The 25925-nt window shown below is 39.5% G+C and overlaps 1 protein-coding gene across 5 annotated transcripts in view; it reads left to right on the top strand.

The window, feature by feature from the left end:
• The window catches only part of Reps2 (RALBP1 associated Eps domain containing 2), a 230973-nt gene that overhangs the window by 133991 nt on the left and 71057 nt on the right, over positions 1-25925 (top strand). For 2 of the 5 annotated variants that reach the window (XM_027432749.2, XM_035449996.1), the window contains exons 10-13: positions 236-308; positions 1732-1785; positions 6634-6679; positions 9500-9636. In XM_027432749.2, the coding sequence (XP_027288550.1) occupies positions 236-308; positions 1732-1785; positions 6634-6679; positions 9500-9636 (310 nt within the window). The remainder of the gene's footprint in view (positions 1-235; positions 309-1731; positions 1786-6633; positions 6680-9499; positions 9637-25925) is intronic. The other 3 variants (XM_027432751.2, XM_035449999.1, XM_035449998.1) reach the window with 3 other exon arrangements.

Genomic DNA, 25925 nt, shown 5'->3' with positions numbered 1-25925 from the left:
ATATGCCTTAATATGAATCTCCATGTTTCTCAAACCTATTTCTTTCCTCTATGTATATAAACATTTTAGTGCACGTTTACTTCATCAGGAAACCAAATTAATAAAATAGTATTAAATGTTAGGACTTACTGAAGACATAAATTTTGACATGAACTATAACCTTTAAGACATATATTCATGTGTGCTTATCACTTGATTTTTATTTCAAACCATATAATTAATTTTCTTTTCCAAGAAGACATCTGCTAAAGACATGGCTGACTTTCCTGTTCCTACCCAAGATGTGACTACTGGTGATGACAAACAAGGTATGAAAAGAATTAGTTTTATTCTTATAGGCATACCTTCCTATATTTCCTCATCTATTTCTCCTGGAACAGCTTCCAAATCATATGAGGCAGTGCTCAGAATGTACACTCATTTGGATAGATTGTGTAGTTTAAACTGTTGTCAGAAGCCTGTAATTCACAAGTTGTAGTATGAGCTTCAGTTTCTGAGTCCCCTTAATTCATTGGTCATTGTTAATCTTAGGGTACTTTGACACCTTACATTGGATTCTGGTCCCATAGTTAGGAAATAAGAAGAATTGGACGATTAATATCTAGTGTTGGTATAAATGATTTGAAAAAATAAACTACCATAAATGTACATTTGCATACAGGTCTAATCCATGAAGAAGTTCGTTCTTTCATACAGTGTGTCAATCCTAAAGCTTTATGTATTTCTCATTGTTCCAGTGGTTATGGAGGTGTGATATGGAGCCTGGTTTCAATATCCTTGTTTTACTGGGTAGCTGAGAAGGCATGCAGCATAGTGTTCAGTGCTAGAGATACCCTCAGGCATGGGGATTAATTTGCCTGCAGTATCCAGAAGTGCAGGCAGGACCCTATCCTCTGAACCCTGTACTTTGTGTGATCCTTTTGTAATTTACCAAGTCCTTCCTCACATACTGTCTTTTTACAGACCTCACAAAACTAATGTTTTTGAAATCACTTAACATTTAGAAATAAGCAACTGAGCTCAGACAGGCAGCATGAATCATCTACTTGTACAAGAAGAAAAAGAACTGGGACAGGAACCAAGATTTTCTGTCTTAAGCCAGTATTCCATCTGTTATATCAATTCACCACTCACAAGTGGGAGAAGCCTGTCTGAAGGGAAGCCATTTCAGGTTTTATTGTTGAGCCCTGCCATTAATTCAGCCTCACAGAGACATTAAACATGAAAAAGGTTTCCATTAAGCACTGATGGTGTCTTGCTTTCTATTTAAATGTTTGTTTAGGAAATTCAAGTGGAGCTAGACATTATCTGCTGTTGATCACTTTACTAACTTGTGAATTTTGTGTTGGCTGCAAAGCTCTAAGAATATTGAAGCTTGGGTTTAAATTCCAAGCATTCTCTCATCATTGATTTGGCTGTTAGGAAGGAAAGTGGGAGAAATTTGGGATGCTTTTTGGTAATACTCCTCCTAACCACTAGTGGCTGTCTCTTTAGAAAGTTGAAAATAGTTTTTCCTTCTGTAGGTGGAGACCCTGTTTCCATGCTCTATGAGGTTTATTCTAGAAATTCTATAGCAACTTCTAGAGGGTTGTAACACTTTTATAACTGATGGATAGGGATTATTTGTTTTAATATCTTTTATCCCAGAAATAAAAATTTAAAAGGCCTTTGTTTTCTTTTTCTTCTCCTTTCTCTTTCTTCTTCCTTAAACATGAAACAAAATACTACTAGCTTTGAAAAGTACTGTTAATGAACCCTTACCAAAGGACGTGGCTGAGGATACAGGTAGGAGAAAACCATTTTAATGTATTCGCTGTCTAATCATTTCTAAATTAAAAAACCTCAGCTGTTTGGTAACTTGAAGATTATTATGTCTGTGATAGTGTGTCTGTTCGTTTCTCTAGAACCTTGGCTTGTATTTTGTTACAAGAAGCCTTAGATGTTCCACCATTTCCCTCTCTTCAGAAAAGGCTGACTTTAGATTTCACTCAGTTTGAATTTAGAAGTATAAAATTAGGACACCTTAGAATTTCAGTGATTCAGATAAACTCCTATGCTTTCTTTGTAAAGTAAGGAGCTCATAAGGTGAATTAACCTGAAGCCCACAGTTGGTATTTTCCATTACCAAAGTGTTAATCTTAAATATCTTTATACCTCTTCCCTACCAAGAAGCTACTTGTTAAACATGGAGTAGATTCCAAGCAGAAGAAAAGTAGAAGTTGTGCTGGTCCATTTCTGGGAGAAGTAGAAATGTGACTGGGAAACCATAGAGAATGTCTGGGCCTGGGTTTCCGAACATATTTTATTTATTTATTTATTTATTTATTTATTTATTTATTTATTTATTTAAGAGGAGGTGGTGTGTGTGTGTGTGTGTGTGTGTGTGTGTGTGTGTGTGTGTGTGTGCGTGCGTGCGTGCGTGTGTGCGCGTGCCTGTGCCTGTACCTTATGTGTGTACAGTGCCCATGGAGTTCAATAAGTGGTTGTCGGATCCCCTGGAACTGAAATTACAGATGGTTGTGAGCTGCCATGTGGGTGCTTGGAACTGAACTCATGCCCTCTGCAAGAACAGTAAGCCCTCTTACTGCTGAGCCATCTCTCTAGCCAGCCCCCTTTAGCTCTCCAAATGGAGCCATCACCAAAGTAAGATGAACCATGTTAAAGATCAAGTGGCTTCAAAAAGCATTGTTATTTAGATCTTTGGTTATGAGGATTTGAATGAAGTTTCTGCTTTCTTTATTATTATTGCTCTTGCATATTTAGACTGAAAATAATGTTTCTTATGATTGGCTACCTATCATCCTGAGCTTATTTGTTTAATGTTGCAACAGAGAAATCAGTAGATTGCTGAAGCTGATGCTGCTATAAATGTGTTTCCCAAACACTAAGGTCATTTGAAGTTTAAAAGCAAGAGTAGGATGGAGAAAGAGGAAGGAGGAGATAGAGAGGACTGGACAGGAGAAATCACCCCCACCAAGGTGATTCTGTTATGCAGCCTCTTTAGAAACCATTACTTCCAAAAAATCGGTGCTGCAAAATAGGAAATCAAGATGGTAAATCAATCATGACTCCAAAATCTATGGGAATTCTCAAGCCTGATTTTGACTTTTGAAACATTTGGATCCACTCATCACAGGGGAAATGCTCTATTTGTATAGTCCAAACACTTGTGACTAATTCCTAGGAGCTCTGATTTCGGATGTCAAGGTGGATGCTTTGCAGTTTTTGTAAATTTCGTGACATGGTATTAGTAAAAGCTATTTCAATTAAGAGTGTTAAATTAATGCTTCTCCTATAGGCTTTGGGAATGCTAAATCTTTCTATTTGTTCCAGAGATTTCAGCATGAGATCAAGTGTTCTCTGAGGCATGAGCCTTGGTTCTCATTTTTAACATTCTTTGACTAGCACTTGGCACCACCAGATAAAACCTAACAGGTGTGCCACAGCACATGAAGTCTATCTAAATTTGTTACACACGGCCTGGGAACATGCCGTGTGTTTTTGATTTATTCTTCCCACTGCTGCCCCCTTGTGGTTGTGATTGGATAGCTCGTCTCAAACATATTTTACAGCCTGCTTTTTGGAAGACACCTCAGTCTTCCCCTGGGAGATAGGAGACTCATAAGGGGGTAATTATAATTTTGAATGGTAGTTAATGTACCAGAGACAGTTCCTCTCCGTTCTTTTGCAGCCTTTTAGAAGGTCAATTATTAGGTCTATGCCCTCTTACTTTTTTCATTTCCTGGAAAGATGACGAAAGATTACATGCCTGGAGTGTTCCAAGAAGTTGTCATTTTCCTCTCTCTCCAGCTAAATGAGAAGCTGTGATCCATCCATTGGCTTTTGCTTGAGCTTGCAACACAGTGTGCCCTTGTCATTTGTGCAGATACTCATATGCAGTATGAGTATCTCTGGGGAGCTGAGTTGGATTGTATGGGTAGTGATGGAAGACTTAACTGCACTAGTACTGTTGAAGCTTTTGTAGTCTGAAACCTAGTCCACTGCTAAGCTGTGCCTTGGATACATCTTTGCAGGTAGATAGAGAAGCATGTGTCTGGTCTGCTTAGTATACATGGTGGTGATAACAGTGGTAATGGTGAAGGTGATATGAGGGGAGACAGACGAGGGGTACCAAGTCATCAGGGAATGGAGATTCCTCGTTAAACATTCCCACATACTCTTACTCTTCTAGTTGTTGGATGGCTATGTATTAGTGGAGTCTTAAGGGGTTTCATGCCCCATGTTCCATTCTAGCCTAATTCAACCACACATAGCACACAGCTGTAGTTTTCATCTTGTTTCTGGGTCATGGCAAGGTGTTCCTGCAGTGTGGTCTCCAGACGGCGGTGGGCAGTTCCAGATGCTGTTCATTGCTAGTGACTACCTCATGTTTCTTCTGCAGTGCAGCAGTTTCCCCTTCCACGACCTGCTCCCATCTGTACTTCTTTTTGTCAATCCTGTAAGAAACTAAATTCAGAATCTAGATTTTCAGGCCTAGAATATTAGGAGTCTTAATTTATGTTCTATAAATGGAACACTTTGCAATTCTGTAGGCCATTCACTTTTCCTAGAGGGACTTGCTTAATAGGTGAGGAAAGGCAAGCTCATCGGTTTAGTGACATGGCTAGTAGGAGCACCAGAGGTCTCTGGACACCCAACCTGTTCCTTTCTCCGTTGTTCATCCACAGCCTACTCCATCTGTCTGTTTATCTCTCATTAGCAGACCTCACCATTCCTTCCACACCCATCCCTGCACTGACACAAAGATAAAGATAAAGACAAATGACAAAGGAATTAACTGTTACCCTGGTCTGGTAGCGTGGGAAAATATTTGCTACACAAATATTTCTGGAAAGCAGCGAGACCTGAAGAAGAACACAGAGGAGCAGTGGTGGGCCTGCTCAGAGGCCTGCCTCCAGCATTGCTGTGAGTCTGGCCACACATGGGCTTCCTAGCTCTGAGAGAGAGGGGAGGCCCCATATAGGTTGCCTTTCTGTGCTGCCTGGAGTTGGTAGGAGGTAGGAAGAGTTGATTCGTTCTTCTTTCTCCAGGCTGGGTGCATGATATGAACAAGGAAAGTCTCTATCTCTTTGGCTTTTCCATTTTTGTTGGTGGAGAGGGGATAAAGGCAGTGTTTCAGTTGGAAGTTGAAACATGCCTTTTCTCACTGCAGCAAGCCAAAATGCTTAGGTCAGGAGAAATGGCTCTTTTTATGCAGCTGACCACATGTAAGGAAAGGCTTGCTCTCTTGGGAGTTTGCTTTGTGCCTTGCTGGCATTTATGAGAATTTTCTGCTCCCCTTTCTGCCTTGCTTGTCTAACCCAAAGGTTTTAATAATCATCATCAATCTAGGCTGCTTTCTATCAGAGGAGGCTTTTATATTTGGAGCAGTGTAAATGAGGATGGAATAGTGCAGCAAGACACTTGCTTTTGGATAAATATGCGAAACAAAGAAACAAATTATGTTCTCCCCATAAGCTGCGCTCTTCCTGTGGATTTTTATGATGAGAACTTGCAGTGTTTGCAAAACCATAGCAGAGCTATGAGCTTGTAAAGGCACTTTCTACAGATGAGAGGAAACACAAAAAGGGGACTGATGTTTTTGTAAGTGTTTCTAATTACTCCTCACAACTTCTGATGGGAAAGTGGGCTTCATGGATATTGGTAGTGAACACATTAGCTTCTGATAGAGGTTTGATGAGGGTATGTTAGAAGCATGTTTTAATTATTTTGTTCCATATTATTTGTCTGACTTGGTCACCAAGACAGGGAAACAAGAATATTTTCTCTTTCTTCTTTTTAATGGAAGGAGGTTTTTGAGATAGGGTCTCACTCTGTAGCTTAGACAGGCTATTCTGAAACTTACTGTTTGCCCAGCTTGCTCTCAAAGCCATGGTGATCTCTCTAAGAATATTTTCTTATAGGAAAAGCTGTACAACTTCTTATAGCTATTTTGTAAGGGTCAGATTTCTTGTGACCATGGTTCTCTGTACACACACACACACACACACACACACACACACACACACACACACACATACTTTTTTGAGACAGAGTCTCATTAATTAGCCTTGGCTGGCCTAGAACTCAATATGTAGACAAAGCTGGCTTTGAATTTGTGCCAGTCATCCTGCTTCTGCTTCTAGAATCCCAATTCCAGGTATTAGCCACTACATCTAACTCTGATAATCTTATATATTTAAAGAAAATATGTAGCTAGATATATTTCCTCCTAACCTTCATGGGATACTGACTTAAGTCTGTTGTTAGACTATCGTGAGAGATCAAGAAACCCTTGGGTGGGAATCTACCATTATATAAAAAGATAACCTCGTAAGTGGGTTGTCTTTTTATCTTGGAATGTCTCCATTAATCCATTTAAATTTGAGAATGGCCTCTTGATGTCTCAATGAAAGAAAACATGCTGGATTTCTTTCCTTTTCATTGTGCCTTTAGCTTTAAAAGTAAAGTCAGAGAATTATCAAAGTGTGGAAACCCTTGAGTTTTCCACATGGATACACCAACCTCGGTTTTACTTGTTGCTGTGTTCTGTACTATCCCAGCTGCTACTTATCACCCTGAATAACTGAGAACTGAAAACCTAAGCAACCAACAAATAATCTTTTGTTTCAGCAACTTCTAAGGACTGCTACAGTCTCAAAGCAAGACCAAGATCCAGGTAGTGTTTATTTAATTTCTCCTTTGATGCCTTTTGTGCCCTGTCCCTGCTTCAAAAAAATCCTGACCCCCACACCCACACCCAAATCACTGTCTGCTTTGCCTTTAGACTTGAATCTAAAGACACAGGCCATTTCACTCCTTGTGAGTGGCCTGCTTTGATTATACAGCAATGCGGGAAAGCCTCTTAGCCTTTGTGGGCATTAATGCTATAAGATGGTGGCTATTGTTATCTGGATCCCTGACAGGAAGTAGTTTGTATAAAATGACTGAGTTGGTGTAGGATAAGTCATATGGGTATAGCTTTGTTAAAAGAAAATTGGGTTAAAAGGTAATGACTAAAGTTTCTGTGAATGTGAATATCCAAATAGTAAGAAGTCTGGGACATAAAATCTAAAGAAGGGAAAATGCTTATGGTGACTTCAAGGAGATGCTGGGCTTCAGGTAAGCATTACTTAGGGTCTCTTTGAGCCATTCTTAGTGCCTCTTCTTAGCTTCACATTTTTAAAATAGCAATGAACGAATGAGGGAGAATCAAGAAAGCAGAGTTGTGCCTGTTATCAGACTTGGAAGGGAGGAGCAGAAGGGAAATACAGAGACACAAAGTCAGTCCACTAAAGACAAGAAGTGTTACTGCCACTTTTAGGCAGCAGAGCTGCAGTGGACGATAATCTACCACGTGGGTTCTTTTTGGGGGGGGGCTTCAACTCTTTCTGACTTTTTTTTGTCTTTCAGCCTTAGCTGCTCTATCCCCATTCCCTCAAAAGTGGATTTAAACTTTATCACATTTTATACTCTTGAAATTTAAAGACATAGTGTCTCAATGTAAATCAAAGAATTGAGGTTTTGTTCTCATATTCATATAAAGCACAGATACCTATACTCCTACATATTTTTGAACAAAAATTCATTTGAGTAGGAAGAAAAGTATGGTCACTCTCTCTAAGGTGACCATATTTACTCTCTGGGTTATTTTTTAAGGATTGGCAGATCCTTTATATATTAGTCTGTACTAGTTTTGGGATATAGAAGTGATAATATTTACCCAAAGCTGTATGTGGCATACAAAAGTTTTTTTTTCTCTAAATTTCTAGATAGGGACTTCAGCTTTGTTTACAGAGCAATAGTTCTTTAAAAACTTGGTTGTCTTATTATGCTGATTCCCTTTGATTCTGTTTGACAGTATTAGGCAATTTTCCCTTTGTGAGGCCTGTGTTTGCCTCATCTGTCTGGCCAGATATAGTACTAAGACCAACCCAAGTGCATGCCCCATACCATTATTATAGTTGCTAAAAGATTGTGTCCTTGCAAGACAGACAAAACCTTTGGCCACCACAGAGAGACCTTGAGAAACTTTTTTGGTTTTGGAAAATAAAAACCTTGCCTAGCAACAGTTGGTTATGAATTGAACCTTATGGGACCCTGCCATTTCCTGCTCAACTATTGATTACTGATGGGTTTTGGAGGAGTAGCAATCATTGTCTATAGTTGTGTACCCACCAGAGTTCACTAGACACCAATGTGTGGTTCCAAGCTCACAGTCACATCCATAAACCACAGTGGGTCTTATAAACAAAGAAGCAAAACAAAACAACACATTCCCCAAAGCCTCATGAATGGGACTTGGGAAGAAGCAGGGATAACAGGGGTGGGAGGGAAATTAGAGAGGGAGTTGTAGTAGTCTGATGCAGTTTATACATGTATGAAATAGTCAAAGAACAAACTTAATAAAAGTTAAAAGCAAACAAAACTTTGCTTTGTCAAAAACAACTTTACTCAAGTTAAATGGGTTTAATAGCCATTGCTAACTCTAATTCAGGAAGAGCTACTGTAATAGCTAAATAGAAGCCAGTTCCCTGAAGATAATTTCTTTGTCAGAGGTATCTGTGATTCAGGGGTCATTTTCTGCTTTGACATGAAGTCGCCTGAGAATCTGCGTAGAAGAGATGGACACATCCACGTCCTCTATGCTTTTACTGATCATCATATCGGGAACCTGTCCATAGCATGAGACCAAAGTATGGAGTTAAAGTAATACAGAAAGATAAGTAGGTCGACAATAATATCCTAGCTGCTACTGCAGAAAGATTTCTTCTCTGCTTCATGAGCACTGAAACAACATCTTAAAAATTGAAACAGAAACAGACTAGAGTTTGCAGCATTCTATCTTTTCTTCCATTTTCTTTAAATGTCATTATTATAGTGTCAGAAGTCATCAAGGTAGCTGTGCCTTGTTACTTGCTACACTTTAAAGGTTAAAATTAAGCCTTTGTGTTGAAAATGTCCACAAAGCCCTTATTTCTCAGAGCAAGACTAGCTAACCCTCTGATGCTGATTGTTGTGTTTCTCTTACCTAAGTGTCATTTGTGGCATAACCCTTGCATTTGAGTTCTTGGCCATAGCATGGCCGTCCCCATTCCATATGTGCTTGCCATCACATTGCAAGTAAACCCAGGCTTTTACCTAGGTTGATAGCATGAAGCCCTTTCCCTAAAACACAGAAGTATGCAAGCTGAAAGGCTTACACACAATTCTTAATAGCAACTGTAACAGAAACTGATTTGAATTTATATAAAACATTTTTGGAGAGAGTATAAATTTAGGCCTATGGCAAAATAAGGGCAAAAGGTCCCAATCATGGCTGAGTTTGGACAATTATTATACACAGAGACATTTAAGAAACAGTAGTACTTTTAGTTGCTTTTTAGCAGCCTTTCTGTTCTCTACATTCATTTTGACTTTGGGGTATTTTCTACTTCAACCCGGCTTATGGGAATAAAGATCTACTCTTTCCTTCTGACCTTCCCTTATTTTGCTACAGATCTTACTCTAGCACCTCCATAGAAGAGACCATGAAAAGGGGTGAGGACCCTCCCACCCCACCACCGCGGCCACAGAAAACCCATTCCAGAGCCTCCTCCTTGGATCTGAATAAGGTCTTCCAGCCCAGTGTGCCAGGTGAAGTGCCACCTTCATGCCCAAGCCCTCCCCTTTCCTATTGGAGCCAGGATATGTCTTGGCTGCAAAGGCCTCTGTGTGTCAGGGAAAAGAGCAGACAGACCTGGCAGTTTTACTTGCCATGCAACTCTTTATGTTGCTGTGATATTCTTGGGCAGGAAAAATCCCAGACAGATACATAGCATATGTGTCTGGAGACTTGCCCACACTGCTGAAGAACAAGAATAATGAAGTCTGCTTTACCAAGAGAATAAAAATGCTTCAAATCCAGGCAGCCCACAGTGCACTTGGCTGCAGTCTTGTCCTCTATATTATGGTAATTTATAAATAAGATCATGGACATTTTCCTGAGATACTGTGTGGTTCTTGAGGGTCAGAGCTCAGTGTTTAGCACCTAGCCAAACCTTCTATGGCAGTCTGTACCCATGTGCTTAGAGTTCAGTGTAGAAGACTTCAAATCTGACTAATGATTGGGTGGTGGGTCTAGGGCTAGGGGCCTTGTGGTGGGCTCCTCTGGGGTTTCTGGGAACTTTTTTTTGAGCCAACAGCTGCCTTGGGGCTGAGGCATATCAGAGAGGATTGCCTTTTCCCCTACTTCCTGTGAGGTAGGCTATGTCCTAGGAAAGTTAAGGAACAAAACCTAAGAGACATGCCTTTGCTTCAGGGCAGGGGGCAGCATAGGCAGCACTGTGTCAGATGTCATTTGGGGAGCTGCAAGGGCCTTTCTGCTGATGTATGTAGGTGAACTATCATAGCATATCATAGCAAATCTTATGATTTCCTGAAATGTTTTCTCAATCTGTATGCAGTTTAAATCAAGGCAGACTTGGCTGTTAGTGATGTGCAGATTATTACCCTTTCTGCTAAAGCAAAGAGTCCCATTGGCTCTCACATTAGCATGATCTCAGTGTCCTGGCAGTGCTCAGGATGTTTCACTTATTCTAATAAAGTACTCTCCTCATAGTAAAGTTATAGATTATGTTTTAAATATATTCAAATCTGGAACTCTCTGAAACTGATTCTCTGCAATGATTTCATCAGATAAAAATTTCCCCCATACTTTGATCCAAATTCTGACTTAATTTCATAGTGACTTGTCTCTATGGTAAGAGTAGCCATGGCTGATGATGTTATGAAAATTTTGCTTGCTTATAAGATTAGAAACTAGAAGACTTTGCTATGGACGCAAGAAGATTAAAATAATCTAGAAAGCTGTGTCAGTATCTTTCCCTTGCAAGGACTGAGAATGAAAAATGTGTGTGTATCTCTCAGTGTATTTGGAGCTCAGCTTAGCTGCTTTTTACCTGTTTGTTTTTCACAGAGTGAGCAAATCTTTGTGTGCCTCAGATTCTGTCTTTAGAGTAAGGCTAATATGTACTGCATGGGATTGGAAAGCTTTGGATAGTTGATAAATGCCATACTGAAAATGCCACCCTGTCTGGCCCAGACACCTTGATAACCACCCAAGGCTCATATTTTCAAGGCTGGAGAGTTTCATGAGCAACCCTGATACTTTGTTCCTGAGTGATGAGGATGAAGCTCCATGACTCCTTGATGTCAGTGGACAGTTCTGTAATTCTTTCTAGAAAGGTTTTCAGAAGGTTTCCAGAGTGACCTAGTTTAGTCTGTCATAGTACCCATTTGTTAACAAGCCTTATATTTTCCTTTCCTCCAGCTTCATCTCACTTTTCCCACAGCCAAATAAAATACATTCTCAAGTTCTCATCTCAAGGCTGCTTTAGGGAGATCCTGAATTTAGACAGTAATCATCTTCAATGATGACATGCATTTCTTGATGAAAACTGTTTTGTTTTGATAAATATCTTGGAGAAAACCCTTGTGATATGTCTAGATAAATCTAAGTTCTAGCAAAAAATAGCACAAGGCGGGCTGGAGTGATGACCCAGTGGTTAAGAGCACTGGAGGCTGTTCCAGGGAACCTAGGTTCAGTTCCCAGCACCCACATGGATGCTTATAACCTGCTGCAACTCTAGTTCCAGGGGATCCAATGCTCTCTTCTGGCCTCCATGGACACTGCGTATATGTGGTTCACAGACCCGTATGCAGGCAAAACACATGTACACACAAAATGATAAATAAATCTAGAGATTGAAGCAATATCTGGGCAGAGAGATCTGCATTCATAGCCTAATTCCACTGTCTTCAGAATAGGTTTACACAACTGAATGTTTTGTTTTGTTTTTCATACAGGATCTTATTATTCAGCCCAGGCTGGTTTCAAAATCACTACGTAGTCCCAGGCTGGTTTTAAACTTGTGAGGAGAATCCTCCTGCATCTGTCTCTCAAGTGTTGGAGCTACAGGTGTGAGGCACTATACCAAGCTTACACAAAAGGTTTACAGAAATGAATGTTTAGCAAGCAGTTTAAATTTATCTCATGAAGACTAGAATGCTTCTGTAGTCTAAAAATCAGGTGGTATCACTGTGTCAATGGTTTCTATTCCTGTTGTTCAGCATGGTGAGCAAGGCAACTTCTAGTTCCAGAGGAATAAGAAGAGTCCATTACCATGGTGGTGGAACAGTGTGGCAGTGGGCAGGTACTGCAGCTGGAGCAGCAAGCTGAGAGCTGGCAGCTCACAACTTAAACCACAAGCAGGAAACAGAGCAAACTGAAATGGCACAAGTGCTTAAGCTCTCAAAACTTGACTTCAATGATATACTTCTGGCAAGGCCACACTTCGTGTATCTGCCCAAACAGGGCCACCAATTGAGGATGAAGTATTCAAATGCCTGAGAAAATGAGGGCTATCTCGTTCAACCCACCACACATTGCATATACTTAATTTGTTTCTATGTTAGTTCCTTCTTACAGAAAAGTACAAAAGTTTTTCTGAATTCTGTACAATTTTTATTATGTTCTGTATTTCTATAAAATAATAAAAAAGTGACAAATCAGAAATGCCTAGAGACTAAACCTCCCAGAGGAGCCCACCTAAGAGAACTTAATCTGATCATCTTCAATACACATGTCTTTAGACATCATTTTAGGTAAAAAGGATCAGACTACACTTGCTGTTCTGTGTCCTGGCCTTTCCAATTAGCCATTCTTCTATTTCATAGTAAAGAACTGTATCATTCCTTTTAATGCATGCATGATATGGTTGTACCATAGTTGATTATGTAGTGGTGGAGAATTTCCCTCAATAGACACAAACCTCTTTTCCTCTTCCACAATCCTAACTTGCTTTTTTGCTAACTAACAAGGCAGAAATTATCAGTGATTTCAAATCCACACCTTTGTTTCCTCATCTGATTATTTTCTTGTGCTAAATCCTAAATGTAGGAGTTTTGAGATAACAAACTGTAGATGTTTACTTTGTTTGTTTGTTTTTCGAGACAGGTTCTCTGTGTTGCCCTGGCTGTCCTGAAACTCACTCTGTAGACTAGGATGGCCTCAAATTCAGAGATCTGCCTGCCTCTGCCTCCTGAGTGCTGGGATTAAAGGCGTGTGTCACCACTAACCGGCTAGCTGTAGATGTTTAAAGTATAGATGTATGTTGCTAGACAGCTGCAGAAAACCTGTCAGCTCACTTCATTTCTAGCATTGTCTGAGAGTGTTCCCTTATACTACCACCATCATGGCTCAGCCCTCATCTTTTCGTATGCAGTCAAAAGCTTTCCTGTTTCCTTATAAGGCCACGCATCCTTCCATACTATTATTGGCCATTATTTCTTCTTTTATGACTTATCTGCTCACAAGGTACACCCAGCTTATGTTGACTAATCACAGATACTGCATCTTTCCATCTTGCCTGAGAACTTCTGTACTTTTCTTGTCCAAGGCACATAAGAATGTCAGCATTGGCTGCTGATATGATTTGCTGCTCTGGTACGTCCTTATCCCTCCAGTCTTTCCTTCTGCTAGTTTTGTCCCGTAAGACAAAGTTTGTCTGGGCTGCTCTGTTTATAAAACCAAGACTAAGGAAAGGTATGGGAAAGTGGGGAAGATGGCTTGAGATGAAGCAAGATATTTGATTTGAGTTGAAAAACAAATACTTTCAAAAATGGGACCCACAGGGTGCTTGAAAGCAGTGTGTGCCACCAAGATGCTGGGAGACAGTAGCTTATTCAAATGTAATGAAAATGTGAATGAAGGGGCTAGAGAGATGACATAGCAGCAAAGAGCACTGGCTGCTCTGTCCAGAACTCAGTACTCACATGGTTGCTCTAGAGGATCCAACACTCTCTTTGGATTTCCATGGGCACTAAGCATGCATTTGGCACACATGCATACATGTAGGCAAAACACCCATTAATAAAATAAAGTAAGTAAATCTAAAATAACAATTAAGAAGCCAGTATACCACTTTATTACTAGGTCTTGGGAGGCAGATGCAGATGTATCTCTGTGAATTCAAGACCAGACTGGTCTACAAAGCAAGTTCAAGCCCATCCAGAGTTACAGTGAGACCATTTCTCAAATAATAACCATCATAAAAAGAAAGTAGAGAGAAATTGGATAGTGCAAAGAAGCAAGACTGCAAGAGGAAATAAAGAGAAAGATGAGATAGTTAGACACGAGAAATGTTTATATCTAACAACAAGCAACATTCATCAGGCATGTTGGCACACACCTTTAACCCCAGCACCCAGGAGACACAGGAAGGCAGATCTCTGTGAGTTTGAGGCCAGCCTGGTCCTCAAAGCAAGTTCCAGTACAGTTTGGAAATGTAGGACAATAGGCTTCAACTTTGAGAATTGCGAAGAAAGTGAGAATGTGTAATGTATAGGAGCCCAGGACTCTAGGAACAGGCACCAAAGTGTGGACTTTCATTGGAGAAGGTGATACAATCTCATCACGTAGTTTGTTATAGCTAATCCTGGTCTTGAAACTATCTACTCACCATTCTTGCAGAGCCACCATGTTTGAAAGATAATAGAAATGTGAGAGAGTGGGCCCACACACATGCACATATAAATACATAAAAAATTAATAATTACGTGAGGGAGTCTAATGATACACATGATACACATCTACAAAACCTAGAGGTAGTCAAGCCTGGAGCTACTGGATGAATATTTGGTTTTGTCGGCCTATTATTGTAGCCAGCCATGAAGCATCTATTACTGAAATTCCTGTAAGAGAAATCACACAATGAGGTGGTCCTTTTTATAATTGAACTGACTTTTCTCATTGCAATGATACATTTTCCCCATAAAATGTTTTTTCCCCCTTGTATTGGCTGGAACTTCCTGTCCTTCCATTCTTGACTTTTCTTTCAAAGCCATGTCTGAGGTTTACAGCATGAGGTTTCCATAGTGATGGTAAAAAGCTTTAGTTTTGCCTTTACCACAGCATCCCTGACTATTCCTGTTATTGAGAATCCTGGCAGAAGCACAGAGATTGTGAGGAGTTATAGCTATTCCTTTAAAGATTCAGACTAGTGACTTCTGCCACTTCCATTATGACCTAGGGCATGAAAACTAGTCCCATGGATATATCTATGAAACAGGGTAGCTGCTTTCTTTTTCTTCTTTTTTTCTAAAAACTTTTTAAATTTTATGTTTTTTTAATTTTTATAATTATAATTAGACCAATTTTAAATTAGAAACAAGCTTTTTTTACATGTCAATTCCAGTTCCCTCTCCCTCGTCTGCCCCCCACCGCCTAACCCAACCATTTCTGTTCCCCAGAGAGGGTGATCCTTCAATGGGGGATCTTTAGAGTCTGTCATATTTTTTGGAGCAGGGCCTAGACCCTCCCCCATGTGTCTAGGCTGAGAGAGTAGTATCCCTCTACGTGGAATGGGCTCCTAAAGTATATTCGCATACTAGGGATAAATACTGATACACTACCAGAGGCCCCATAAGGGTAGCTGCTTTCTAATGGTACCTTTTTACATTATAAGAGGAGGGTGGATATTGATGGATGGCTTTTTCTACCATACTTCCTATGGCCACATCTATTAAGAGCCATACATAAAAACCATTGTGATGGGTGAACAAAATACTTAAATGGGTAATGGCTTCCTGTGAGTAGCAAATTTCCTACCAGTGATGGGTAGTGATGTGCCAACTAGACAAAATCTGGAGCTACCATGGAAAGGAATCTCAGTGAGGCATTGTCTAGATTAGGTTGGCTTGTAGGCATGAAGTAGGAAGGTCCTCTCTACTTACAGAGGCATCATTCCTGGATTGGGTTCCTGGACTGTGTGAATTGAGAGGGGGGCTGAGCAGAGGTAGACATTTGTAGCTCTGTGCTTCTTGACTGGGGATGTGATATGACCATTTGCTTTAAACTCCTGCTGCTGCTGTGACCTGTCTGTTATGATGGACTGTAACTGGAACTGTGAGCTAAGATAAAACTTTTCTCCCTTAAATTGCTTTTGTCAGAGTGTTTTTTGAAATCACAGCAACAGAGAGGAAGCTAAGGGCACTACTACCTTATTTTAAAAATACTGATAATAAAATTTATTCTTTAATTAAAATTACAGTGCATCCATACCATAAGTTCTTATGAATCTGTTCAAAAGAATGATGTCTGCACACTTCTTAGAAAACATCCGAGATAACTTAAATGAAAAAGACATACTACAGAATATTTTTGCTTATAAATGTATAAAAAATTCCCAGAAGAATACTTGTTTTTGAGATAGGGTCTCAAAACCTATCACTAGCAATGCATATGGATTCCAGGTTTGCCTGCTTCTACCTTCCAAATACCAAGATTATTATGCCTGACTTAGGACAACTGGTAAGTGATGGTTGCCTCTAAGCAAAGGAACAGTATGACTGGGGACAGGAATGAGAGTCCTACTTTCATTCATTCTTTTAAATATTGCCTCATATACACACATTATTTATCATGCTGCAAGGTATGGCAATGGTACATGACAATCCAGAGGTATTTTTTCTGTCTAAATTCACCCATCTCAAGGTTACTTACCATTCCAGAGTATCTTTATAACCATTTGCTACCACCTTCTGGAATGCAGCTGAAATGACAGAAGCATTCTGTATTATCCAGATTGTATTATCTATATTATTCAGAATTGCTCTTTTGTTCTCCTTCAGTACAGGGCAATAGAGGCTTTCCCAAAGCCTCCATTGTGAGATGTATGCTCAGGTAAGGGCTCTGGCTTAATTTGAGATGTGAGTGTTGCTTACTCAGTGGTGAACTGGGACAAGTCTGTCCTGGATGTTCTACATATGACAGTTTCTCTCCGTAACTTGAGAAACAAGACACTCCTAGGATGTAAGAGATGCTGTTAAGGCCAAGCTTCCCTCTCAGGTTCTCTGAAGGATACATTTGGTCAGCTTTGCAGTGTACATTGCCCCATGCCTCTTTCCTGTAAGAGCTAGTACAATCATGGATTCTTGACCCATATCCAACATTTGAGGCTCATGATACAAATCCAGTCTAAGCAGTTTTAGTTTTGTAAGTTGAAGTATTATTAAGATAGAATTCACACACTGTCTGACTTACCTTTTAAAAAGTATACAGTTCAGTGGCCTTTGTGTATTTATAGTACTATATTATAAATATGTATCCACACTCTCTAATTTCAGAACACTTTCAACACCCCTCATAGAAATCTTCATCCATTACCAGTCATTTCTCATTCTACCCTTTCCTCCCTCCAGTCTCTGGTAACCACCAACCTACTTTATATTTTTATGGATATGTGTGTTCTGAACATTCTGTATTAATATATTAATATAAAATGTGTCCTTTTGAGACTGGTTTCTTTCATCTAACTTAAAGTTTTCAATGTTCATCCATGTTGTGGTATGATGAATATATCACATCTGTTTTCATTGTTTATCTCTTGATGAGCATTTGGGATGTTTCTACCTTTTGACAATTCTGGATAGCTCTTTGGTCCAAGTTTTCATGAAAACATGCTTTTTCTCGTCTTGGATATATGCACAGGAGTAGAATTTCTGGTTCATATGACATTGTACTGAATATTTTGAGAGTTTCTTGAACTATTTTTCAAAGCGGCTTTACCTGTTTACCACTTCACTAGTAATGCATAAGGATTCCAGTCCATTTATGTCCTCAGCATATTTGGTTACAGCTTTTTCATTTTAGCTTCCTAACTAGTGTGAGTCTACTATATGTCATGTTTGAAGAAAATGCTCATAAAAAACTTTTCTCCATTTTTAGTTTGGGCATTTCGTCTTTTATTATTCATTTGTTAGGTTTTATAAGTACATTCTTGAATTTTATTTTCTAATCTTTCAATACAAGTATTTTTTCTCGTTCTATGGGTTTGTCTTTCACATTTTTCTTTTTTATTGAAAATAGATTTTTCTCTCAAACACTACATCTGTTTCCCCTCCCGTCACTTTTCCTAGGCACCCCACCTCCCTTCTCCCCCAGATCCACCCCCTCTCCATTTCCCTTCAGAAATGAGTAAGCCTCTAAGAGACAACAACCACACATGACGAAACAAGATACAATAAGCCGAGGCAAAAGTCCTCATCGAGGCTGGACAAGGCAACCCAGTAGGAGGAAAAGAGTTCCAAGAGCACACAAAAGACTCAGGCACACATGCTCCCACTGTTAGGAGTCCCACAAAACACCAATAGTTATAACATATACAGAGAGAACCTGGTGCAGACTCATGCAGGCTCTGTGGTTGCTGCTTTAGACTCTGTAAGCTTATATGTGCCTTGTTTAGTTGATTCAGTGGGCCATGTTCTCCTTGTGTCCTACATCCCCTTTAACTCCCACATCTTTCCTCTTACTCTTCCATGGGGTTCCCCAAGCTGGCGCAGGGGTAGGAGAGACTAAATGGAGACCAACAATTTAGACTCTGTCTCTGCATAATGTCTAACTGTAGGTCTCTGCACCTGATCCCATCTGCTGCTGGAGGAAGCCTCTCTGATGATGACTTGGTAGGGCACCAATCTGTGAGTATAGCAGAATATCAGAAGGAATCATTTAATGAATTTTTTTTTTTTTGCCAGTAGTGTTTGGTTCTACTATAGATCTCCAGGCTATCCAGTCTGGGGTTCCTGGCCATCTAGTCTGTTTCAGGCATGGGCTCATTGTGGTGTGGGCCTCAAGTTAAACCAAACATTGGTTGACTACTCCCATAAGTTCTGTGCCACCATTGCCCCAGCACATCTTTCAGGCAGGACAGATTGTAGGTTAAAGGTTTTGTGACTGGGTTGGTTCCAGGTTTCTTTTTTAGTAGCCTTCAGTGTTCTCATTTCTGATGCATATATGTTACAATTGGGTAGCTTGGTCCTCTTGTGGGACTCCTAACAATGGGAGCAGGGCTGTCTCTGACTCTTTTACTGGTTTTTGGGACTCTGTTCTTCTTAACTGGGTAACCTTGCCCAGCCTTAATACAAGGGGAGGTGCTTAGTCTTACTGAAACTTGATATGCCATGCTTTGTTGATGCTCATGGGAGATCTGCCTTTTCCTGGATGAAGATGGGAGAAGAGGATATTAGTAGGTGGGGGAGGGGGAAAGAGAGGGACTGGGAGGGGGACGCTGTGGGAAGGCTGAGACTGGGAGGTAAAATAAATACACAAATAAAAAATAAAACCACATACATCTTTTAGCATATAAAAAGTTTTCAAAAGGAAAAGATTTTGAATAATATTATACTATTTCAATTTAAAAAGCCACTAAAAGAAGAAGAACAACAGAAATCCAGATCTAGCTGAGACCAGTAACAAAGAGCAGAACCTAAACAAAACAACCAGAGAATTTGAAAACCGGGGAAAAGCAATTAAAAATTGTTTCATTAGAAAAATTTAGAATTTGAGCAGGATCAACAAATCTTGATCTACATGTATTTTGTATTTTTGATGGTATCTTTTAAAGAATCACAACCTTTGAAAGCTGTCATGGTGTTCATTTGACCTGTTTTGGTCACTTGTGCTTTCCGTATTTTAAGAAATCATTGCCTAGCTCAAGGCTACAAAAATTTATTCTTCAGAAAGGTTCATGTTTGATCTTAAAATTTATGTTTTATAGCCCATTGTAAGTTAATGATTGCATATAAGGCAGTAGTCCAATTTTATTTTTCTGCATGTATGTGTCCAGGTTTTCCAGTATCATTTGCTAAAGACTATTAATTTTTTGACAATGTTATGGAAATTCAATTAACCATGCAAGTATGTGTTTATTTTTAGAGTCTTAATTCTATTCCTTTAACCTTTATGTCTGTACTCATGTGAATATCACAGTGTCGTTGTAATTATGTATTTGTAGTTCTTCTGTTTTTTAAAATTATTATTATTTTATATGTATGGGTGTTTTGCCTGCAAGTGTGTTTGTGCACCATGTTAGTTTAGAAGGGGGAAACTATATCCACTAAAACTAGAATTACAGAAAGTTGGGAATCAAACCTAGGTCCTTTGGCTAGGTCCTTTGGCAGAGCAGCTAGAGCTCTTAACTTCTGAGCCATCTCTCCAGCTTTTTAAAAACATTTTTAAAAAGATTGTAAATTAATTACAACATTTCTCCCTTCCCTTTCCTCCCTCCAAACCATCCCTACTCTTCTTCTCTCCTTCAAATTCATAGTTCTTGTATTATGTTTTGGTTTCAGGAACTACAAGACTTTCTACTTTACTCTTTTTTAGTAGTTTTTTTTTCATTATTCTGATTGTCTAACATTTCCATATGAAAGTTAGGATTAGCTTGTCAGTTCCTGCAAAAAGTCTGATTGGTGATTGAACTGCATTAATATATAGGTTAAGTTTGGTTAGTATTATCATCTTAATATTGTCTTCTCCTCCCCAAATGCAGACTGACTTTTCGTTCATTTTGGTCTTTAAATTGCTTTCAATAGTGTCTTATGCTTTATAAGCTTATAGATCTTATACTTATCTTGCTAAATTTGTTCCTAGAAACTTTGTTCTTTTTGATTCTATTCTAAATAGAGTTTTTGAAGGAAAATTCAGTTTCAAAATATTCAATTGATAGATAATGCATAGAAATACAGTTGGTTTTAGTTTATTTATCATGAATTCTGTAACCTCATCAAATTTTTGTTTGGACACATGAAGTTTATGGAGTGAGGTAGCGCACATGCTTATTATTGGGCTTTTAACAGCTTAGCTAATAATTCTTCAACTACTTACAAATTAAAGATAAAATCCCTTTTAGTGTTTGGAAGACACCAGTAGGATCATTATTGAATGTTGATGTATGATTTCAGCTTAAATTTTTCTCTTATATATGAAGTACTTGCTCTAGGACCATTTATCAAGTAGTATGTGCTTTATCTGTGAAGTCACTATTCTACCTTAAGTCAGCCTTCCCTATTTATACTTCCTGGTTTTTCACTTCGCTACTGCCTGCCACCAGATATAATAGCTATGAGTGACAAGAATTTGTGTCTACTTTTATACAGAGGACACATTTAAAGTATTTTGTGTGTGTTATCTCCAATATTCACAGTAATGCTGCAAGGTAGGTACTGCTTCCTCATTTTACAGATATAGAACTATGAGTGCAAGTTAGTTTGTCTAAGTTCATTGAGCCAGGAGCAGTTAAAACTAGGATCTTAACTATGTGTTCAAATGGTAGGGCCCTGTTTTGCAATAGCAAAGGGGGCAATATTTCTCTTCTTACCTTTCCCATTTCATCTGCTCAATAAAATATTTCCTAGGAATGCCTGCTGAGCTTCCTCTGATGGTAGTGGTACATAAAAGGAGGCATCAAGCTGTTCCTTCTTTTACTCATTTGCTTCCCACTGTTGTCTATCCGCCTGGATGAGAACTCCCATTCACTGAGATGCAGGCCTTTGACTGCCAATGCACTCACCTGTCTTTGAAGGGTTAAGCGTTTCTTCTGCTTTACCAGATTGGAACCCTTGCTTTTAGAGCTAATCTTGCTTGTCCTAGAGGGTCTGCTCTAAGAAGTAACACAACTGGAATTTATATTGACAGAGCATTAATGTGTGCTTTTGAGGGTTGGTTTCAGTACTTGAGAGATTATAAAAAGTGTTGGCTGCAGCATAGTGTTCCTTTGGCATGAGATTTGAAGTCTAGAAGTTCATGTAAACAATGAGAAGTACATTTGGACATTGGCCTAGATGAAACTTTTCAGAGGTATGAAAATAGTCCAGGTTGTTTCCAAGCTGGGGTGTGCCAGGACTCAGCATGAACATTGAGATGAAAAGAAGTGTTTGCAAAGTGTGGGCCAGTGAGTGCACTATCTGTCCTTGGCTTCTTTTACCTTTTCTGATTGCCATCTGTCTTTATTTAGAAGATCTTTTCTTCTCCAACAAATTCTGTGCACCTCTCTCTATTAACAAAGTGCTGTGGTTTGGGCCTGTAGAAGGTAAAAAGCCTGGGGATTTAACAGTCTTTGCCAACATGGGTTAAGCCAGTACTGCTGCTGTGCAGGGTGCATTCTCTTTGTCTACTCTGGTTTTATAGAGATTCCTGACTGGTGAATGCTTTTAGGAGGGCATGTAGGGGGAGGAACAGTACCATAATCTCTGGGGAATGAAGTCAGGATAGTTAGAGTGACCACCCTTTTGAAAATGGGTATAAAAACTCATTTCAGTAGTAGACAAATTCCTTCTTGTATGTGCAATTAAAACATAAAAAACTCCTTTCTTCTTCTCCTTTGTTTTTGTTTTGTTTTGTTTTGTTTTGTTTTCAAGTCTGCATAGCCCTGAGTGTCCTGGAACTCACTCTGTAGTACTCCAGGCTGGCCTTGAACTCAGGCATCTGCCTGCCTCTGCCTCCCAAAGGTGTGCACCACTACAGCCCAGCTCCATTTCTTGACCTCATTCCCCACCAAGTCCCATGTGCCACCTCACCCCAGGCAGTGTCTCCTGACAGGAGTGCATTTGTGAATGTATATGTGTCTCCATGAACTCAACTTCTGGTTTTATGTCTTTAAAATACTTGAGTCCATATTATGTATGTTTTCTTCATTACTTTTCATGATAATGTTATTTTCTAAAGATAGGCTTATGTCTATACTGATAGTTTTGTTTTCCTTTTATACATATATTCTGTACACTGACTACTTTATTTAAAAATTGTATTATGGAAAACTTCAAATTTAGTAAACCATTTCCATACATTATTTTGCTATAAATCCAAAATATTATATAATCCCTATAAGATTCTCTGTGTGAGAGAGAGTGCTTTTGTTTTTGTTAATTTTTTGTTGGTTGTTGAATTATTTTAAAACTTTGGCTATATACAAAATAATGTGTTTCATTGACATTTTCCCCAAGAGATTATTTTTATTAGTTCAAATTAGAAACAAGCTTGCTTCACATGTCAATCCCTTTTCCCTCTCCCTCCCCTCCCCCAACCCCCCACCAGCCCCTAACTTCATCCCCTTTCTGCTCCCCAGGGAGGGTAAGGCCCTCCATGGGGGTTCCCCAAAGTCTGTCATATCATCCTTGGCAGGGCCTAGGCCCTCCCCCATGTGTCCAGGCTGAGAGAGCATCCCTCCATGTGGAATGGTCTCTCAAAGTCCCTTACACCAGGGATAAATACTGATCCACTACCAGGGGCCACCTAGAGTGCCAAAGACTCTTCATTGACATCAACGTTCAGGGGTCTGGATCAGTCCCGTGCTGGCCTCCCAGACATATCAGTCTGGGGTCCATGTGCTCCCCTTGTTCAGGTCAGTTGTTTCTGTGGGTTTCACCAGCCTGGTCCTGACCTCTTTGTTATTCATTCCTCCCTCTCTGCAACTGGTTTCCAGAGTTCATTTCAGTGTATAGCTGTGGGTGTCTGCCTCTGCTTCCATCAGCCACTGGATGAAGGCTCTAGGATGGCATATAAGACCATCATCAATCTCATTATAGGGGAATGGATTTAGGGTAGCCTCTCCACCATTGCCTAGATTGTCAGTTGGTGTCATCCTTGTAGTTCTATGGAAATCTCCCTAGTGCCAGATCTCTCCTCAGACCTATAATGGCTCTCTCTGTTATGGTATCTCTCATCCTGCTCTCCTCTATTCTTCCCCCAACTCAATATTTCTTCTCCATTTCCTGATCTCCCCTCATCTTCTCCCCCTCTCATTCTGGCAGCTCCCTCTCCCCTACCCTCATGGTCCCAATTAGCTCATGAGATCCTGTCCCTTCCCATTCTCTGGGGTCCATGCATTTTTCTCTTAAAGTACTTCTTGATTCCTAGTTCCTTTGGTGATGTAGATTGTAGGTTGGTAATCCTTTGCTCTATGTCTAAAATTCATATATGAGTGAGTACATACCATGTTTGTCTTTTTGTGACTTGGTTACCTTACTCAGGATGGCTTCTTCTAGTGCCATCCATTTGCCTTTGAATTTCAAGATTCCATTGCTTTTTTCCTCTGAGTAGTACTCTATTGTATAAATGTACCACATTTTCTTCAGTTGATGGGCATCTAGGCTGCTTCCAGGTTCTGGCTATTACAAACAACGCTGCTATAAACATAGTTGTACATAGGTCCTAATTGTATGGATTTGCATTCTTTTTTTTTAAATGTTTTTTTAGATTTTTATTTATTTTGTATACTGTTCTGCCTGCATGTATTCCTGCACACCAGAGGAGGGCACCAGATCTCACTATAGATGAGCCACCATGCTGTTGTGGGGAATTGAACTCAGGACCCCTCGAGGAGCAGCCAGTGCTCTTAACCTCTGAGCCATGTCTCCAGTGAATGTGCATTCTTTGGGTATATGCCCAAGAGAGGAATTGCTGGATCTTGAAGTAGACTGATTCCCATTTTCCTGAGAAACTGCCATACTGATTTCCAAAGTAGTCTTACAAGTTTGTACTCCTACCAGCAATTTAGGAGTGTTCCTTTTTCTCCACATCCTCTCCAGCATAGATTGTCATTGGTATTTTTGATTTTAGCCATTCTAACTGGAGTAAGATGGTATCTCAGAGTTGTTTTGATTTACATTTCCCAGATGGCTAAGGATTTTGAGTACTTTCTTAAGTGTCTATCAGCCATTTTAGATTCCTCTGTTGAGAATTCTCTATTTAGTTCTGCATCCCACTTTTTAATTTCATTGTTTGGTGTTTTGGTGGCTAGCTTCTTGAGTTCATTGTATATTTTGGACATAAGCCCTCTGTCAGATGTGGGATTAGTGAAGATCTTTCCCATTCTGTGGGCTGTCATTTTGTCTTACTGATTGTGTCCTTTGCCTTACAGAAGCTTCTCAGTTTCAGGAAGTCCCATTTATTAATTGTAGATCTCAATGTCTGTGCTACTGGTGTTATGTTCAGGAAGCAGTCTCCTGTACCAATTTGTTCAAGGGTATCTCCCACTTTCTCTTCTAGGAGGTTCAGTGTGACTGGATTTATGTTGAGATCTTTGATCCATTTGGATTTAAGTTTTGTGCATGGTGATAGATACGGATCTATCTGCAATCAGCACCATTTGTTGAAAATGCTTTTTTTCCCATTGTATAAATTCAGCTTCATTGTCAAAAATCAGGTGTGTGGGTTAATATCAGGGTTTTCAAATCGATTCCATTGGTCTATCTGTCTATGTTTGTGCCAATACCAAGCTGTTTTCAGCAATATGGCTCCTGAAATAATAGCTTGAAATCAGGGATGGTGATGCCTCCAAAAGTTCCTTTATTGTACAAGATTGTTTTGGCTATCCTGGATTTTTTTGTTTTTCCATGTAAAGTTGAGTATTGTTCTTTCAAGGTCTTTGAAGAACTGTCTTGGGATTTTGATGGGGATTGTGTTGAATCTGTAGATTGCTTTTGGCAAGATTGCCATTTTTACTATACTCATCCTACCTATCCAAGAGCATGGGAGATCTTTCCATTTTCTGGTATCTTCTTTAATTTCTTTCTTTAAAGAATCAATGTTCTTACTGTACAGGTCTTTCACTTTTTTGGTTAGTATTACCCCAAGATATTTCATGTTGTTTGTGGATATTGTGAAAGGTGATGTTTCTCTGATTTCTTTTTCATTGCATTTATCATCTGTATATAGTAGGGCTACTGAATTTTTTGAGTTCATTTTGTATCCTGCTGCTTTGCTGATTGTGTTTATCAGCTGTAGGAGTTCCCTGGTAGAGTTTTTCCGGTCACTTATATAGACTATCATATCATCTGCAAATAGTGAAAGTTTGACTTTTCCTTTCCAATTTGTATTCCCTTGATCTCCTTTTCTTGTCTTATTTCTCTAGCTAGAACTTCAAGGACAATATTGAAGAGGTATGGAGAGAGTGGACAGCCTTATCTTGTTCCTGATTTTAGAGGAATCACTTTGAGCTTCTCTCTATTTAGTTTGATGTTGGCTGTTGGTTTACTGTATATTGCTTTTATTATGTTTAGGTATGTTCCTGTTATCCCTGATCTCTCCAAGACCTTCATCATGAAGG

This window comes from Cricetulus griseus, chromosome X (assembly GCF_003668045.3).
Source record: "Cricetulus griseus strain 17A/GY chromosome X, alternate assembly CriGri-PICRH-1.0, whole genome shotgun sequence".
NCBI lineage: Eukaryota > Metazoa > Chordata > Mammalia > Rodentia > Cricetidae > Cricetulus > Cricetulus griseus.
The sequence above is the reverse complement of the archived record's forward strand: the minus strand, read 5'-3'. Positions and strand labels throughout refer to the sequence as shown.